We start from the raw sequence: 18,316 nt of genomic DNA, 5'->3' as shown, positions 1-18,316 counted from the left end.
ATGTTTTCTCCATCAAACAATACATATCTATGTCAGTTATATCAGTGTATATGGATAAATCCAAAAGCTATTCAGCTCTTTGCATTTCTCTCCTACCTCTTTTGTCTTATAAACTATTACATATCTCACTATAATAACAGTGAGTTATGTTTGGCAACACAGCCTTCTTTTATTGAAGGTGTGTTTTAATTTGACATTAGAAATAACCAGCTTTAAAAATGTGATAGGTCTTGATTTCTTTTAGATTCCTTTTGGAGATACACTTATGACAAAAATGTGCTCTGTGAGAATTTGGCAAACTAGCTGATAATAGGATAAATCATTTTTTTTGTTTACAGGAGAAAGAAAATGCATCATTACTATATTGTTATTATTTAGTATATCAAAAAGTAAATATAAATTTTAGCTGGTTATGTGCATGTGAGTCAAGATATTATTTGATAAAATGAGTCAGATGGAAAAATTTCCATGTCTTTGTTATGACACATCAAATACCCCCTTATCTCTAAAAACATTAAGGATAAATGATACTTTATTTTTCCAACTATCCATAGAACTAAAAGAAAAATCTAAATTATGATATCTTTATTTTGCAGGAGCCAATGAAAAAGAAATAGCCCTAATGAATGGTCTGACTCTGAATTTACATCTTCTACTGGTAAGTTTTCTTTCCCACCAATGTTTAATATACACTCATTTACAGAATCTGACATTTTTCTATCTTTAATTCATGAGCATCTGGAGGTTTGCTTATTTAAAAATAAGTTGTAAGGTTATTTTCATTTCTGCCAGGAAATGCTGGACGATGATAGAATGGCTTCTTTATAATCATGTGAGAATTGACTCTTACAAAAAGCTTTAGAATAATGAATAGCTCTTTATCTCAGAACATAAGGAATAAAAGCCACAATAGATGAAAAGCAAAGAATGCCACAAAACAATGAATCACACAAACAGCGATGTACAAATGGTAGCAAACAGTGAGCTTTTCAGGAAAATAGTTTTCCAATGTACCGGACTCTAATAGGGTCGGACTATGGATTTGTGTTTTTATGATTAATTCTGGGAGAGTAGGTTAAAAAAGTATCAGAAAGTAAAACTAAATTGGAGAAAAAGGATATAGTACCTTATATGAGTCACTTGTTTAAAGTGTTTCTTATATCGTATTTAATTGTGTATATATATATATATATACACACACCTTAAAATAAATATATTCTTGATTTGGAATATGGTGCCTATAGTAATTGCCTGATGCTATGAAAATCTTGTATTTCATTTTTAAGTGAGTTTTTGAAAACATGCCTACATGACAAAATGAAAAATTAAGATATCGATATTTTATTTTGATAAAATATAGACATAATTAGGAGTTCCAGTCGTGGCACAGTAGATAACGAATCCGACTAGGAACCATGAGGTTGCGGGTTCGGTCCCTGCCCTTGCTCAGTGGGTTGACGATCCGGCATTGCTGTGAGCTGTGGTGTAGGTTGCAGACGCGGCTTGGATCCTGTGTTGCTGTGGCTCTGGTGTAGGCCAGTGGCTACAGCTCTGATTAGATCCCTAGCCTGGGAACTCTATATGCCTTGAGAGCGGCCCAATAAATGGCAAAAGACAAAAAAGACAAAAAAAAAAAAAAATAGACATAATTACTAAATATGCTTGAAGGAACATGTCTGTGGAGTATGTTAAGTATGATGGTAAACAGCATAGTTTTTAGTGCACACAGCTCTGGATTTGGCTGCCAGCTAGGTTACTTAATGCATGTTTGACTTTGGACAAGGGATTTGACACTTCTAAATCCTTTTCTCTTCTGTAAAAATGAGGATGATAATACCTACCTCACAGGTATGCACATGTATGAAATGTAGTAACATGTGAAAATTGCTTTGGCACTCCGGCCAGTGGTCAACCTCTAATGAACAGCAGCAATCATCCTCATTGTTATCGTGTCAGTATTTCTTTTCCAGGAACTGTGTGGAGAAGTGAAAAAGCCCCACTGAACACATGAGCCGCTTCTCCCTGGTGCCTCTAGAAACGCCAAATGTTTCCTTAGGGCAAACATACTTTTAGTTGAAACTAAAATTAAGTTTCATAAAATCATAAAACACTTGAAATATTATGTACTAGAAACCAAATCAGCAGGCAAGACAAATCAGTATAAGACATACAGAGAACATATTTCCAGTCTTATAATAGAGAAATTCATTAAACACATTAGGAAGTTAATTTTTCAATTAAACTTTAAATAAAGCTTGAGAATTTGTTTTTATCTGATTCACATTTTCTCCCCAATTTGCTTTTCTATTGATAAATGTAATGAGCAAACATTTCTTCCTTTTTAGAATTCATTAGAAGTGAGGCTAATTGGAAAAGGTACCCTTGACAAACATCTACATGTGTAATTAATTAATGCTTTAAAATGTTTAAGATTATAAAATTGAAAGCATGGTATAAAATGAACAAATGTTTAAATTGTGCATTAATGCTTTTCTCAATAAATTCATTTCATTGCAGTTATCATTTTTTAAGCCTACAACCAAACGGTATAAAATTCTCCTAGAAGCCAAAGCCTTCCCTTCAGATCATGTAAGACTTCTTCAAATTATATTTATATTCTTTCTACCCATCCTAAAGGAGCATATCATTTGTCTGACTTGAATGTTTATTCACTAGTCTTTTCCAAGTAACCTTACGATAAAGAGATCTGTCAAGTGCTTTTGATTTATGCATTTTTAATAGATTGTAGCTTTATTTCTTTTGTTCAAGTAAAACATGTGTTAAGGGAGAAAAGAATTTAATAGAAACATTGATTTATTAGTATTTTTAAAGACTCTGAGCAAACCACTGGTCTAAATCAAGTGCAGTTATAAATGTTTTGTTAATTCTTATTGCTGTTTTACTTTATTAAATTAAATCCATACATACCCAAGTACTTACTTAACCCTTTGGTTACACAGTAGTAATGTAAACATGTATTTGTCCATTTGTTTTCATAGCACACTAGCCTAATTATTGGTGCTTTATAATTAAAAAATATTTATTACAGAATAAAAGTATTTCTTGCAGTTCAAGAAAAAAAATGCTACTTTTCATAATCTCAGTTTGATGAGAAATATGATTATTCCAGACACAGACACAGATAAAAGTATACTGCAGTTTTAGCATTATATTTCAGTTTTGGTGTTGGAGAAACTTGACTTCTGTCTTTATGTTATCACTGTTAAGTATTTTAGCCCACATTTTATAATTTTGTGGCACTTAATCATTCCAAATTAATTAACATTATTTTACTAAAAAGGATCAAGATCCTAGTATCTTGAAAAAATTCAGGGTTCCTAAAATTTCTTCTTCCCATTTATACCTTGGACCCTCAAAGAAGGGAAATTTTGATGTCTTTTTCTCTCACTAGCCTACTTATTTCTAAAGTAAGCCATTTCTGTATCCTGTGTTGGAGCCTCACAATCTTCACTGCTCATTTCAGTTGTTTTGTAAACTGTTATGACATAGATTATATGATTTACTTTTCCATCCATTTCTAATATTTTGTGTTTCAAAGAATGTTCAGATTGCTGCACATAAACTATATTAAGTAATTCTCTGATATATTCTGTTTAGTCACTTTTAACCTTGACTTTCAATTAAATAGAATAATATGCTTTTATTGTTATTTTGTTACTTCTTTTCTGGGTTATTTCAATGTATTTCTGTGCACTGAACTTGATTTAATAAATCATTCTTCTTTTCCAGTATGCTATTGAGTCGCAGCTTCAACTTCATGGACTTCAGGTTGAGAAAAGTATGAGGATAATAGAACCAAGAGAGGTATATGAAAAAGAGTAAATAAATATTCATCATGTTTCTATTTAGTATTGACCTTTTTTCTTCATTTTCTTTAAAAGTTTATTATCTTCATTACTTTAATGGAACTTTTAAGAAAGTATAAAAGATCTATATTCTGTTACTGTTAGGTCATTTTGCTTAAAATAGAGAATTAACTCAAAAGTGTATTTATTTTAATTTTTCAAGAGTTAGTTATATTACAAGCAAACTATTTTCCTATTAAAACCACTGTAGTCTGACTTATTCTTCAGCGAGATAGAATGAGATGGCAAATTGCATATATCATTTTAAATTTTAAATACCATTGACTGTGGGTGACATTAAAATCATGTTAAAATTTGTTATATTTGTTGTAATTGCATGATACCTATCATTCATGCCCCTCAATCTAAGTATCAAATGTTTTCTTCCGAGCTTTGTCTGGGGTATAGAAAGGGACGTGGTATAGAAGAAACAGTAGATTTATAACCGGCTACTATTCCCCAGAGAAATCCCAGACCTACAACTGGGTATGTGGCTTTGGAATAGTTATTTTATCTCTGGATTCCTTTATATTTAAACAAATAACAAAGGAAACACTTAATCAGAATTAATCATAAGTTCAAAATCTAAGCGTTCCCATCGTGGCTCAGTGGTCAACGAATCCGACTAGGAACCATGAGATTGCAGTTCGATCCCTGGCCTTGCTCAGTGGGTTAAGGATCTGGCGTTGCCGTGAGCTATGGTGTAGGTTGCAAACATGGCTCGGATCCTGAGGTGCTGTGGCGTAGGCCAGCGGCTACAGCTCTGATTGGACCCCTAGCCTGGGAACCTCTATATGCTGTGGGTGCAGCCCTAGAAAAAAAGACAAAAAAAAAAAAAAGTTCTAAATCTAAATTACTGTATCTTTCACATTAATAAAGATAATAAGGCTAAGCTGTACATGTTTCAAATATAAACACTACAGCTTGTATAATTTCGCAGCAAGAGATCCACACCAAATAAAATTTAAGTTTCACATATGTATGATGCTCCCAGGCTGTTAAGCCAATGTTTAAACAATTATTTCTTTCAGCCTAGAACTAATTTGTGAAATTAAAGATCTACTCTATTCACTTCTATTTGTCAACATGCAATAAATTAATGGAATAGAAAGTTCTCACAGCTTTGGGATGTTTTCTGTTTCATATATTATATGAAAGTGCTTATTTGAAGCAAAAATGAATGTAGTCACTAACATATCACAAGTTTTTATTTTAAAAGTGACAAGTGTTGTGAAGCTATATGAGTTAATCATAATTTTGAGATCACTCTTTAACATTACCATCAGATCAACATCAGAGAGAACTATATCCTATCATTAAGAAATTATACTCCTTATTTGCTTAATACTGATTCTATAAAAAAATAAAGTATTAGTGTATATAACACTTTCTTACTCTTCTTTTGAAATTATGATGGAGAAATGGTATTAGCTTCCTCTAAGGGAAAAAAAAAAGTTTGGGGTTATCATGTTATTTAATTTTACTTAGAATTTTTTCTTAGAATTACTGAAATCATTCTCTATAAAGTATGTATCACTTAATAATTCAGAGACTTCAGGAGTTCCCATCATGGCTCAGTGATTAATGAATCTGACTAGGAACCATGAGTTTGCGGGTTCGATCCCTGGCCTCGCTCAGTGGGTTAAGGATCCAGCGTTGCTGTGAACTGTGGTGTAGGTCACAGACGCGGCTTGGATCCTTTGTTGCTGTGGCTGTGGCTTAGGCCAGCGGCTACAGCTCCAATAGACCCGTAGGCTGGGAACCTCCATATGCCGCAAGTTCAGCCCTAGAAAAGCCAAAAAAAGAAAAAGGAAAAAAAAAAAGAAGAAAAAAAAAATAATAATAGAAAAAGAAATGGTTCTGGGATAGCTACTTAACCTATTAGCAAAAGCTGAAATTAGATCCGTGAGTCATTCCATGGGTAAAAGTAAACTCAAGTGGATCAGATATCTAAAAGTAAAATATGAAATCTTGCAAGCACTAGAAAAAAAATAGTGAATTCCTCTATAATCAGAATTCAGAGAAAAGAATCTGGAGTTCGTGTTGTGGCACAGTGGTTAACGAATCCGACTAGGAACCATGAGGTTCCGGGTTTGATCCCTGGCCTTGCTCAGGGGATTAAGGATCCAGCGTTGCCAGTGAGCTGTGGTGTAGGTCCCAGACATGGCTCGGATCTGGAGTTGCTGTGGTTGTGTCTGTGGCCGGCTACAGCTTCGATTAGATCCCTAGCGTGGGAATCTCCATATGCCACAGGTGTGACCCTAGAAAAGGCAAAAAGACAAAAAAAAAAAAAAAAAAAAAAAAAAAATTCAGAGACTTCATTGTCAACCCTGTTTTTTTATAGATTATCACTTTGTAAGCAAGTCCAAGATTTCTAGCAATTAGAGTATGTATAATATTTGTGATACATATTATACACACCTAACATTGGACACAGTAATTGGCAAATAGTAAGAATCGCAAAAAATATAAATAACTGAAGGAAAATTTATGAATATTTTAATTACATATTAATGTAGTTGATGCTTTGACTTCAAAATCATGTTGTATTTAGCACTGGAGGAAACTCATGAAGACTTCATAAATATATCAGAATTGTTAGGATGCAAATATATAATTTGTATCTAGCTGAGTCCTTTTAGCTCAAGTTTTTGCAAAACCAAATCTAATTTCATTCACTGTATTCACAAAGTAACTAATCATTAGTCTTAGGTGGAGAGCTGTGGGGGGAAGTAACCTTGACAACATTGAGTTTGATTGCTATTTTCTTCATGCTTTGATCTTGATCTTTAGAATAATAATCCTACTATTAAATTAATAGAAAATATTGGTTAAATTACATTCATATGAATGATGTATATGTGTTCTTTTCCTGGAAAAAATGGCATGAGATTGGTAAAATACTAATTTCTAAAAAATTTGTCTTGACATTTAATATTTTATGGACTTCTTGTGCTTGGATATTTTATTGTTTAAGAATAAGAAGGGGGAGTTCCCGTCGTGGCGCAGTGGTTAACGAATCTGACTAGGAACCATGAGGTTGCGGGTTCGATCCCTGCCCTTGCTCAGTGGGTTGACGATCCGGCATTGCCGTGAGCTGTGGTGTAGGTCGCAGGCGCAGCTCGGATCCCGTGTTGCTGTGGCCATGGTGTAGGCCCGCGACTACAGCTCTGATTCGACCCCTAGCCTGGGAACCTCCATATGCTGCATAGCAGCCCAAGAAATGGCAAAAAAAAAAAAAAAAAAAAAAAATAAGAAGGAAATGATTTGTAATTATGTAAATAGTAACGGTTAATTGAAAAACTGAAGAATAAAGTCAAGCAATAGGGTTTTGCAAAGATTTACACTTTATAAGCCCCCTTTACTAGTTTATTATCATTTCTTAATAACAAAAAACATGTTTAAATTCTTCTCTCTTGTCAGATTTTTGAAGATTATTAATCTAAAAAAATTTTCCTTTACTTTTTCTTTTTTCCTTTGATATTTATTATAAGTTCTCACAGTGATTTTTACATTGGGAAATATAAAAGAACAAATTTGCTCTTGTGGATGTGATGTAACTTGTGCCTAACTTGATGTTAGGGGGAAGAAACATTGAGAATGGAGGATATCATTGAAGTAATTGAGAATGAAGGTGACTCAATTGCCGTGATCCTGTTCAGTGGGGTGCATTTTTATACTGGACAGCTCTTTAATATACCTGCCATCACAAAAGCTGGACAAGCAAAGGTATGCACATATTCCCTCCATCCTCCCTTGTCTAGAACATCACTCTACTGAAGAATATTCAATTGCACTTCTAGTAAAATATCTTTGTGTAAAATTACTTTAAAGATGAGTTTTAAAAAAAGATAATATATATTTATGTATATAGCTATTGCTTTAGGCATCTCTATGTAAACTTTGTCAAATATGTGGTCTTACCTCTTTTATTAACATCTGATATTCCAATGTTTATTGCTAATTAGCAGAACCAGTGAGCTTCTTATAGGTGGGTGTCATTGGTACAGAGCTGCTTGGTCAGCAGGAAGCAGACAATACTGGGGATGGTAAACTACATACATACAACTCTGGTATTTTGTCATACTACAGCTCATTCAAAATGTAACTCATGATCACTAACCACATGTACCTGAAGAAGGGCAATACAGAATAGAAGTTTAACGTAAATGGAGCTTTATCCAGTTTAATTCAAGAAAGGGCCCCCCCTCCAACCGAGAATCACTATACTGCCTGTAGTGAGCAATTTTCCCTAAATAGTACTAAACAAAACTTACATAGTTTACTATTTTGAAAAAGTCACTTTATATATATATATACTTGTAAAAAGTGGTGTTAGTATTTGGTTGCCAGAAAAAAGGAAATCAGAGAAACAAAATTCAGTAGTTACAATGTGTATTTAAAATCTTTAAATAACAATTTTGATTCAGCAATCAAGTCATGTATTTCAAAAGGTTACAACTGAATTATATTCTTAATATTACTAAGTTACAGGATTAATATATGTGTGAGATCTAGTTAATATATTCAGTTATTGAAGCTAATGACTGGAACTAATGAAAAGAAATTTAGCACCATTATCAGCAGTCTCTAGGAATTTCCAACCACGACTTCCAACTGGTTTGATGGATAACTGTGAAAATGGTGCTTTATAAAAGATAGAAAGATAATGCCTTTTTAATTTAGATATTAAATGTTAAGCACCAAAGTAAAGGGGAGCCAATAGAATGTCATATTTTAAAATGCTACACAAGTAATCTGAAGGCCCTGATAGCCTTAATACATATAAGCATGTGTTATTAACCTTCATTGAAATAAGGAAGATAGAGAAGAAAGATCATGGGTTTTGGAATCAGCCAAAAGGTTTGAATCTTGGGTAGGTCATTTAATTTTTACACGATCTTCAGCAAGTTACTTACTTGACTTTTCTGAGTCTCTGTTTTCAAAAGTGTTATTGAGATGACAAGACCCACTTCAAAAATGCAGTGCTGAAAACGAAGAATATAAAATAACTACTGGATGATACACACTCTACTGTTAAATGGTGGTTCCTTCTCACTTCTACTGTCCTCAACAAATATGAAGTTATAGAAAGTGGCCAAAATATAAATTTTCTTCCATTTCCCATTAAAAAGCAAAATAAATTTATTTACTTAGATATTACATTAATTCTAATTCTTAACTACTTTGGCTGCTGAAACCATTCTTTCAATATTTTGCAGGCTTCCTTTCACTTAAAAATATAGTAAGCAGGAGTTCCCGTCGTGGCACAGTGGTTGACGAATCTGACTAGGAACCATGAGGTTGTGGGTTTGATCCCTGCCCTTGCTCAGTGGGTTAACGATCCTGCGTTGCTGTGGCTCTGGTGTAGGCTGGCAGCTACAGCTCGGATTTGACCCTTAACCTGGGAACCTCCATATGCCGTGGGAGCGGCCCAAGAAATGGCAAAAAGACAACATATATATATATATATATATATATATATATGCATATCATGTTAAACTCTTATTGAGCTTTCAGTCAAAGAAGGAAGATAGGAATGAGCAGTTCCATATAAATGTAACTGCACAGAAGTGATGGATACTATGGAAGTGAAATGGTGATCTAGTGAACTTCAGTTTATCTGTTATCAAAATTATTTAATAAACATTTATAGTCTTGCTATATAATCCTCCTGTTCTCAAGGAAGATTTAGAAAAATTCTTCAAAATTTTAGCTCTCTTGTATGGTCTATGAAGATAAAGCTGAAGAGTGAGGCAAAGAGAAAATTAAAGGTGTCAATCAAGAAAGAGTCGGGAAATTTGAAGTGGGGAAAAGCTCTAAAAGAGTCGCTGTTAGAAATGGTTAAGTTAGATTAAAAAAAAGGAAAATTTCCACAGGTATGGTTGGAACCAAAAATGATGGATTAAGAAAAGTCAACAAGATTGACTTTGAAGTAGAAACTTTTTTGAAAGTAGAAACTACTTTTGAAGATTTTGAATAGAAACTACAAACACATATAAAAGGGAAGGATAGGAAGTTTGAGAAATATATTAATTAAAGAAATACATGTATACCAGTAAGACCACAAGTCATAAGTGACTTGATGTGTTATACTGAACCCTTATAACCATCACCCACACCAAGAAACTTCTTGAGCATTTATAACACTCAAAGTCCTCCAGGGTACCTTCTCCCAAATACTGACTGTTACCTCCCCTCCAAAGTATCACTCTCCTGACTTCTAACCATATATTTAATTTTATCTTAGTTCATCTTTGAACTTTATTTAAATGGTTTAACATACGATCTTTTGTGTTTCACTTATTTGCTCATTATTATATTTGTGAAGTTCACCCATGTTGTATGTAGAAGTAGTTTTACCTGTTTTTCTTTTCATTTCAGTATATTATTACAGTGTATGAGATAAATTGATATTTAATCCAACCTAATCAGAATAGATATTTACGTTTCATTTCCATTTAAGAACTGATACAATACATTCTATTCTTTTTTGGGGGGTGGGGTGTTTTTTTTTTTTTTTTTTGAGGGCTGCACCTGCAGCATATGCAAGTTCCCAGGTTAGGGGGTCACATCAGAGCTGTAGCTGCTGGCCTACACCACAGCCACAACAACACGGGATCTGAGCCGAGTCTGCAACCGAAGTCACAGCTCACAGCAATGTCGGATCCTTAACCCACTGAGCAAAGCCAGGGATCAAACCTGCATACTCATGGATGCTAGTCAGATTCGTTTCTGCTGAGCCATGACAGGAACTCCCTACTCTGAGTATTCTTACAAATGTCTTTGGTTATGCGTTCATATCCATTTCTGTTAAGTGTACACTTAGAATTGGAGTTCTTGAAACATAAAGTAAGTATATATTAAATCCTAATCAATAATGCCAACTTTCCAAAGGTTTGTATTGGAGTTCCCATCATGGCGCAGCAGAAACAAATCCGACTAGAAACCATGAGGTTGTGAGTTTGATCCCTGGCCTCGCTCAGTGGGTTAAGGATCTGGCATTGTCGTGAGCTGTGGTGTAGGTCGCAGATGTAGCTTGGATCGCTAGATGCTGTGGCTGTGGCATAGGCCAGCAGAAACAGCTCTGATTAGACCCCTAGCCTAGCAATCTCCATATGCCATGGGGTGTGGCCCTAAAAAAACAAAACAAAAAAAACCCCAAAAAACAAACGTTTGTATCAATCTCATATACACCCACTAGCATATATGAGAGTTTCTGCTGCTCTACATTCTCACCAATAGCAAATCTGATTAGTTTGTAACAATGATGCATTGTAGTTTTAATATGCACTTCCCCGACTATTGATGGGGCTGAGGATCTTTCAAATCTGTACTAGCTGTCTAAGTATCTCTATGAAATGCTTGTTCAAGTGTCTTGCCCAATTTTGTATTTGGTTGTCTGTCTTTTGATTTTAAGTGGTATAGAAATTAACTTTGATAGAAATAGGAGATATAAGATTTCCAGTGATCATCTAAAGGGAAAATATTTAATATAAGAAAAATTGGTAGTGTGGCTTTGATTTACATAATGAATTTAGAGAATGCTGAGGCTTCTCTTAATGAGAAAGCCTGGGATGGTGAAATGTGGAAGAGGCCAAGGAAAAATAAGCATAAGGTCAGGTTAGAGAACCATATTATAAGGAAAGAGCAGCATGTGAAACCTTGTCAGTTTGAAGACACATTTTCATATTTTGCCTTTGAAGTCATCTACTTGACTTTATATTATTGGCCAACCCAATCTTGGAGCTCTGCCTTACTTCCATATTTATATGTTTTTCATATTCTGTTACTTATTTCCAACAATAATTTCTCCTTATCTACACTCACTCAATGTTCTCCATTGTCTTTGTAATTATTACCCCTAGAGATTTTAACCATTGCCACAATTCAACTCTCACTGCCAAGTGAAAACTTCAGGCTACTCCCATATTTGAAAATTGTTATTTATGACCATCTGCCTATTACATCTGGAAGTCCTATATGCACCTTGCTATAAGTAGGCGCCGGACTTCTATCCCTAAAAAATATCCCTACTGTTTCACTCCACCAGCCTTATAGACCTTCAGACTCAACTCTGACACTTTCCTGTTCTTTACTTATTCAACCAATCACTTCTTAATTCTGCCCTCTAAGATTAGTCTTTCTTTTAGTATTTCTGAAGCAATTATGAAGGTTTTCAGCTGCAAGAAATCCCAGAGAAAAAGTCATCAAAAATTAGGAATTTATTTATTTATTTATTTATTTACACTCTTTTTTTTTAGGGCTGCACCCACGGCATATATAGGTTCCCAGGCTAAGGGTCTAATTGGAGCTAAATCTGACATCCTATGCCAGAGCCACAGCAACACCAGATCTGAGATGCATCTGTGACCTACACCACAGCTCATGGCAACACCAGATCCTTACTCACTGAGTGAGGCCAGGGATCAAACCCGCATACTCATGGGTGCTGGTCAGGTTTGTTAACCACTGAGCTATGACAGGAACTCCTCCTCTCCTCCTCTTTCATTCTTTTTTTTTTTTTTCTTCTTCTTTTCCTCCCTTATCCTTTCCTTTCTTTATTTTTTCTTTCCTCTATTTTCTCTTTTACCTCATTTCACAAAACATTTAAAAATAATTCATGGAGAATTGGTCAGGCAACATAATGAAATTTAAAGAGAGAGAAAAGAAGAGAAAATCTGAATCATCTGGTGAAATGGAATAGACTCCCCACAAATTATAATTCCTCAACTTGGATTATGATAAGAATAGGTAACAAACAGAAATTATTTTAAATGGAAATTCTTGGTGTAGAGGGTGGACTAAGTCTTGCTAACAATTAAATGGAGCCATAAATGCTTTCACTGTGATAAATGTTTATTTCTTGCTCATGCAGCAGCCAAGAATTAGCTTAATCCAATGCAGTGACTCAGGTTCCCAGTGGTTCAGGTTGAATCCTATGGCTTTCATATCCAAGAGCTTCTGTCACTGTTCACCTTAAGGAATGGGATAAAGGGATATAAAGGGGCATACTAACATCTTAAAAGCATTAGCTTAACAATGGAAAAATTCATTTCCACGCATATTCCGTTGACTAATACATGGTCATTTCTGGGAAATGAAGTGTATTTGTATGCTTGAGAAGCAGAGCTTTTAGTCTTGCCACACCTGGAATTCAGGTATTATTTGTTGCTGAGGGAGTAGGACATTTATTCTGAAATGTAGTGTACTTATGCACTGATAAAATGTTTAGATGGTGGAGACAGAGACAGATCAGGCCTTGAACCTATGTCTTTTCATTAGTTTCTAGCATACTTTAATGGCTTAATTCATTTACCAATGTGAATTTATTTCTCTGCTTAACAAATGGGGAAGGTAATACTGTTAATGCATGGGCTTTTTTAAGGAGATACAAACAAGGTATATTTCTAAAATACTTAGCAGTTATTTAGTGCAGTGTAAGTAATCAGTAAACATTATAGATATAAGAAAAATCACATTAGCATATCCGACCTACAAAAAAAAGAAATAATGAATCCTTAGAAAGTGAAATATTCAGAACCTTAAACCAAAGACTCTTACTGGACACTTTTACACTAGATTATAAAAGAAAACAATAATCTTAGCACTGTGGTTAGGGCTCAACAGACTAGGCTGAAATTTTAAAAGTATGGGTAGTGAACTAATAAAATCTTATCCATAAAAAAACTCAGTGCCAACTGTATTCCACCCTCCTGCTCCTATGCCATGTACAGCAGCCTGCGGCACTCTGGAACTTGTGGTACATGGCACACAATGTTGCCAAATATAAACAGATTTAGAATGAATGAATGGTTTATTCCATTATTTATCACATAGTTTACACTACTTTACCTTATATAGATGCTGGTATGTTACTTTTCTTATAGCCCACTGAAAACTGAAATGCAAATGACAGCTGAAAAGACTACATCTTGCAAACCTGTGCTTCGCTTTATCAGCTTCTATCTTGCCATGTGGCGCTCTCTACTGACTACATACACCAATTAAAAGCTGCCTTAATGATTAATAAAAAATAATCATAACTATAGACTGCATTGAATAAAAAATGAATTAATTCAGATCTGGAATAATACAAAAGCAGAAATATGAATAAACACATCATTATAACAAAGAAGGATATTTAAGTTTCAACATCATTTAATAAAAACCAAAGTATCTAAATAATACTCATAGATAAATGGTCACTTCACTAATCTATTAATTTATCTTGAGAAGGTTTAAAGTATTGTTAAAAACAATTTTTTAAATTTCATTTTCTTTAAAGTATAGTTGCTTTACAGTGTTGTGTCCATTTCTGCTGTATAGCACAGAGACAGAGCCATACATAAATATATATTCTTCAAGACTCTTATAGGAAGCAAATGATTTATCAAGCCTCAAAATTCAACAGAAAACTTGGCTGAGATGTTTCTAGTACTGAAGACTGTGAGTCAACTTTCATGGACTACTATAATAGAATAATATCAATAATTCTTGGCATGAGAGGTCAGGATTTGAGCGATGAATCAGCTAGGAAAAATTAGCACCAAACACTTTTGTATATAACTATAATATAAGCTGGCATGTTGTATGAATTATTTATGCATAAAAATTAACCATCCCTGAAAAGTTTTAATATTGAAATATTCACTATTAAGTAATCTTTACTAGAAATCATAGGGAAGATAGCTAGTCAGTGCCAGTTCACCCAACAGGATCTTATCATTAGTGCATAAGAAGAATCTTATCTCTATATTCTCTGTAGCAGAGCGACATGCATTTGAATGTTTTATTCATCCTTTCTATCAGTAAATATTTGAGTAGTAAATTATAATAATAGAATTTTAAATAGGAGCACCTAATTTAGTCTGGAATATCAGACTGACTTTCTTAGAGAAGATGAGATCTGAGCCAATTCTACAATTATGAGTAGGAGTTAACTAGGTAAAATCCTCTCTGGAGGGTAGGCAGTATGGCGGGGCCATTCTAGACAGTTTACAGAAATGGTAGAATTGCAAGGAAGTAAATATTTCAATATAATTTGATTGAAGAAAAGACTGAATAATTTGATAGTTAGAAAAGGTATTACAAGAAATGAGTCTATAAAACAGACAGAGGTTGGGTAAAAAAGGGGCCACTAAGCTATATTATACATCTTAAGCTTCTTTTTAAGGACATGGGGAGCCACTGAAAGCTTTTAGGCAGTCAAAGAACTGAGATTTGTTTTAGTTTTAAAAAGATAGTCCTTACCTACAGGAATGCATAGGAAAAAGATGAGTGAGCAAAAGTAAAGTCAATTGCAGTGTCTATGCAAGAATTTTAATACTCTCTATCATGATACAGTTCAAAAGATACCAGAGAACACACATGTCATACTATATGAAAATTTTTTTGATCTCTTAAGAGATTGTTCTTATTTAACCTCATTATCTTAATGATAATAAAGGCAGATTTTGTATGGGCATCAAAAATAATGACTCTATACAGAAACCCTTGGTGTTTCACCCAGATTGGGTTCTAGCTGCTGAATCCAAAGATTTAAAATTTATATATATGCAAATTTTAAAATCTCTCTATCTACCTATCTATAGAGAGAGAGACTGAGATAGATTAGATATAGATAGATAAGATAGATAAACTGAGACAGAGACAGGCAGAGAAAGAAAAATGACCTAAACTTTAGATGGAATGTCCCATTAACTAAATGTCTTTTACTCTGGGAATAATGAAAGATTGCTCTTTTTAGAAATATAAACTATTTGCAGTTTATCCAAATAGAAGCCTATAGTCAATAAGTCAAAATATGTTGTTGAGGATCAGTGCTCAAGAATCTAAAAAATTTGAGCTGTCTCTAAGTTTTTATCAGATGTTTTATTTAATTTAAGCTTTTCATTAAATGGGCCATGTGAGAAAGATTTTTTTTAATTCTCCATAGAAGAGAAATTTGCACTCAAGATGTTTTAGGATTAGAGATTTGAGTAAAGCAAGTGTCCTGGTTGTCAATCAGGATTGTTGCTTTGGCAACCACTCTCTTCACTGCCACGGCGGATAATTATTTCTCCTGATCTATCCTCATCCAAACCCAGGGTCCCCTAAATGAAATATTACACTTAGGGTTTTTTAGATGATATGCATTTTATAAAATACTTAGGTTGTCTGCGAACCATGCTGTTTTATCCAGTATTCTACCTTTCATGTCACTTCACCAGCCAAAGGAACAAAGGAAGGCTGATTAAAGTGTTTGTTAAACTGAAAAATGAAAGTATTCCTACATGAAATGTTCACACCATTTTTAATTTATTCACCAACCACCATAAGAATGGAAAGGGAAGTTTGTGTCTCGTGACAAAGTGTAATTTCAAAATATCTTTGAGCAGAAAAGAAAAAAAAAAAAACAAATAAAATGCGAGAGCTTTCTCTCAGTGTTCTTCTTCAAGATCCGCTTCTTTAATTGGTTACATTATTTATGCAAACAAGATTGGGGATACCAAAGTTTAGTTGAGTTTAAGAGACAATGTTCATTTTCCTAGCAAATAATCTATCTTATTAAGTAAGGTGGTGAACAAAGAAGATAACTTTCACATTGTCTGTAAAAACTAGATTTAAGGGAAGAAATTTAAGAGTGATGTATTCAAAAATTATCCTATAAGCTTTTTTACAATGTTATTAAGTTCAGTATGGAAGTAAATTTAAAAATATAATCAAACCTGGTTGCAAGAATGACCATTTGGACTGAGGTAGTAATCAATAGAAAAATATCTTATAGAAAAGTATACTTTAACTTCCCATCTAAATGGGGTCCCCAAAGATAAAGGTATCATCACCATGTGATAAGATAAATTGAATAATTGCTTTAAATACACTTTATAACAGGATAGATAGATTAAAATAGATAAGTAAAGATTAAAACTCACCACTCCTACAAAGGGTGACTGCCCATTTTGGGGAAGGTTGTGATTAGGCCCATCAATCTCCTGTATGATCCCTTGCCTCATGTTTCTCCATCGATCTCCTGTATGATCCCTTGCCTCATGTTTCTCCATCGATCTCCTGTATGATCCCTTGCCTCATGTTTCTCCCGCATGATGACCATCACTCTTCTAACATTTGTGGAACAGAGTCCAAACCACTCTAATCCTTTAAGACCGTGCATATATGTAGTTCTTGTAGCTCAGCAGGTTAGCAGCTGATGTAATCTTTGTGAGGTTGTGGGTTCCGTCCCTGTCCTTGCTCAGTGGGGTAGGATCCAACATTGCCCTAAGCTGTGGCATAGCTTGCAGATGCAGCCTTGCTATGGTGGCACAGGCCTGCAGCTGCAGCTCCAATTTGACCTCTAGCCCAGGAACTTCCATATGCTGCAATTATGGCCAGAAAAAAAAAGTTAATGGCTGTATAAATTAGGTGGAGCAAACTGCCTAGATCCAGGGGTGCAGGCATCTAAGTGCTGAATTCAACAACTTGATTGTGTATATACCTAAATAATCAATGTAGCATCTTCCTCTGCTCTCCTTCACATACTTCTATTTATTTAAAAAAATATATTTTCTCTTTATGGATGCATGAGGGGCATATGGAAGTTCCCGGGCTAGGGGATGAATTGGAACTGCAGTCATGGCCTACACCACAGCCATGGCAACACTGCATCAGAGTGGCGTCTGTGACCTAGGGTGCACCTTTGTTGCAACACTGGATCCTTAAAGCAAGGCCAGGGATCGAACCCCCATCCTCACAGAAACAACATCAGGTCCTCAATCTGCTGAACTACAAAGGGAACTCTAACACATACTTACATTTAAACTAAACCAAACATTTCACATGTTCTCTGTCCAGATGTCATACTTTCTGTCTCCCTGCCTTTATTAGCTTTCCTATCTCCTAGAATTCCTACATGTGCAGATTCTGTTCCTCCACCCCAGCTCAAACAGTACTTGCTTCACAGGTTATAACCTATTCTAGAGATTTGTTTTGTTTGCTCCTCTTTGTATATGCAAACATGGTATATATAAAAATTTTCAATCACAAGCCAATAATAACAGATCAATATATTTCATATAAAAAGTCTTAGTTTCAAATATCTTCTGAAAAATTATGTTTGGCAACACGAGGCTATCTTTCCTGCTGGATGACAAGTGCCAAGGCTGAGTCACAATGCTGCCCATTAGATGGGACTTGAGCTCTTCAACACAACACTCACTTCGACCTACCAACCTCGGCACTGAAGCAGAGAGACAGCCGATGTATATATTTATACTTACATTGCAGCATTCTTACAAAAAAGAGTAGAGTATTTCTTATAGGCTTAACTCATATTTCTTGATTAACTCCTGCAGAAACATGAGGGCACAATTCTTGACATTTGTCATAAAAATTTCTTCCTCTTCTGTGTCAGGCTGAATCTATCTTCCATTGTATTTCCATAGCATGATGTAAAATGTATTCTTAGCCCC

The 18,316-nt window shown here is 34.6% G+C and overlaps 1 protein-coding gene across 21 annotated transcripts in view; it reads left to right on the top strand.

Moving 5' to 3' along the window:
• Nucleotides 1-18,316, top strand: part of KYNU (kynureninase) — a 132,041-nt gene that overhangs the window by 52,754 nt on the left and 60,971 nt on the right. For 20 of the 21 annotated variants that reach the window (XR_014829214.1, XR_014829215.1, XR_014829211.1 and 17 more), the window contains 4 exons: nt 597-658; nt 2,518-2,589; nt 3,751-3,825; nt 7,449-7,595. Coding sequence is in view for 6 of the 21 variants with exons in the window: in XM_021075834.2 (XP_020931493.2) it covers nt 597-658; nt 2,518-2,589; nt 3,751-3,825; nt 7,449-7,595 (356 nt within the window). In the remaining 15 variants the exon portion in view is untranslated. Of the gene's footprint in view, nt 1-596; nt 659-2,517; nt 2,590-3,750; nt 3,826-7,448; nt 9,170-10,822; nt 13,378-18,316 lie in introns of those variants that run through there. The other variant, XR_014829222.1, reaches the window with a different exon arrangement.

The sequence above is a fragment of the Sus scrofa genome, chromosome 15 (assembly GCF_054392235.1).
Source record: "Sus scrofa isolate SSC_HxYL_T2T_F1_AM1 chromosome 15, Sscrofa_HxYL_maternal_Yorkshire_Landrace_v2.0, whole genome shotgun sequence".
Taxonomy (NCBI): Eukaryota; Metazoa; Chordata; class Mammalia; order Artiodactyla; family Suidae; genus Sus; species Sus scrofa.
Note: the sequence above shows the minus strand (reverse complement) of the source record. Positions and strands in the feature narration are given on the sequence as shown.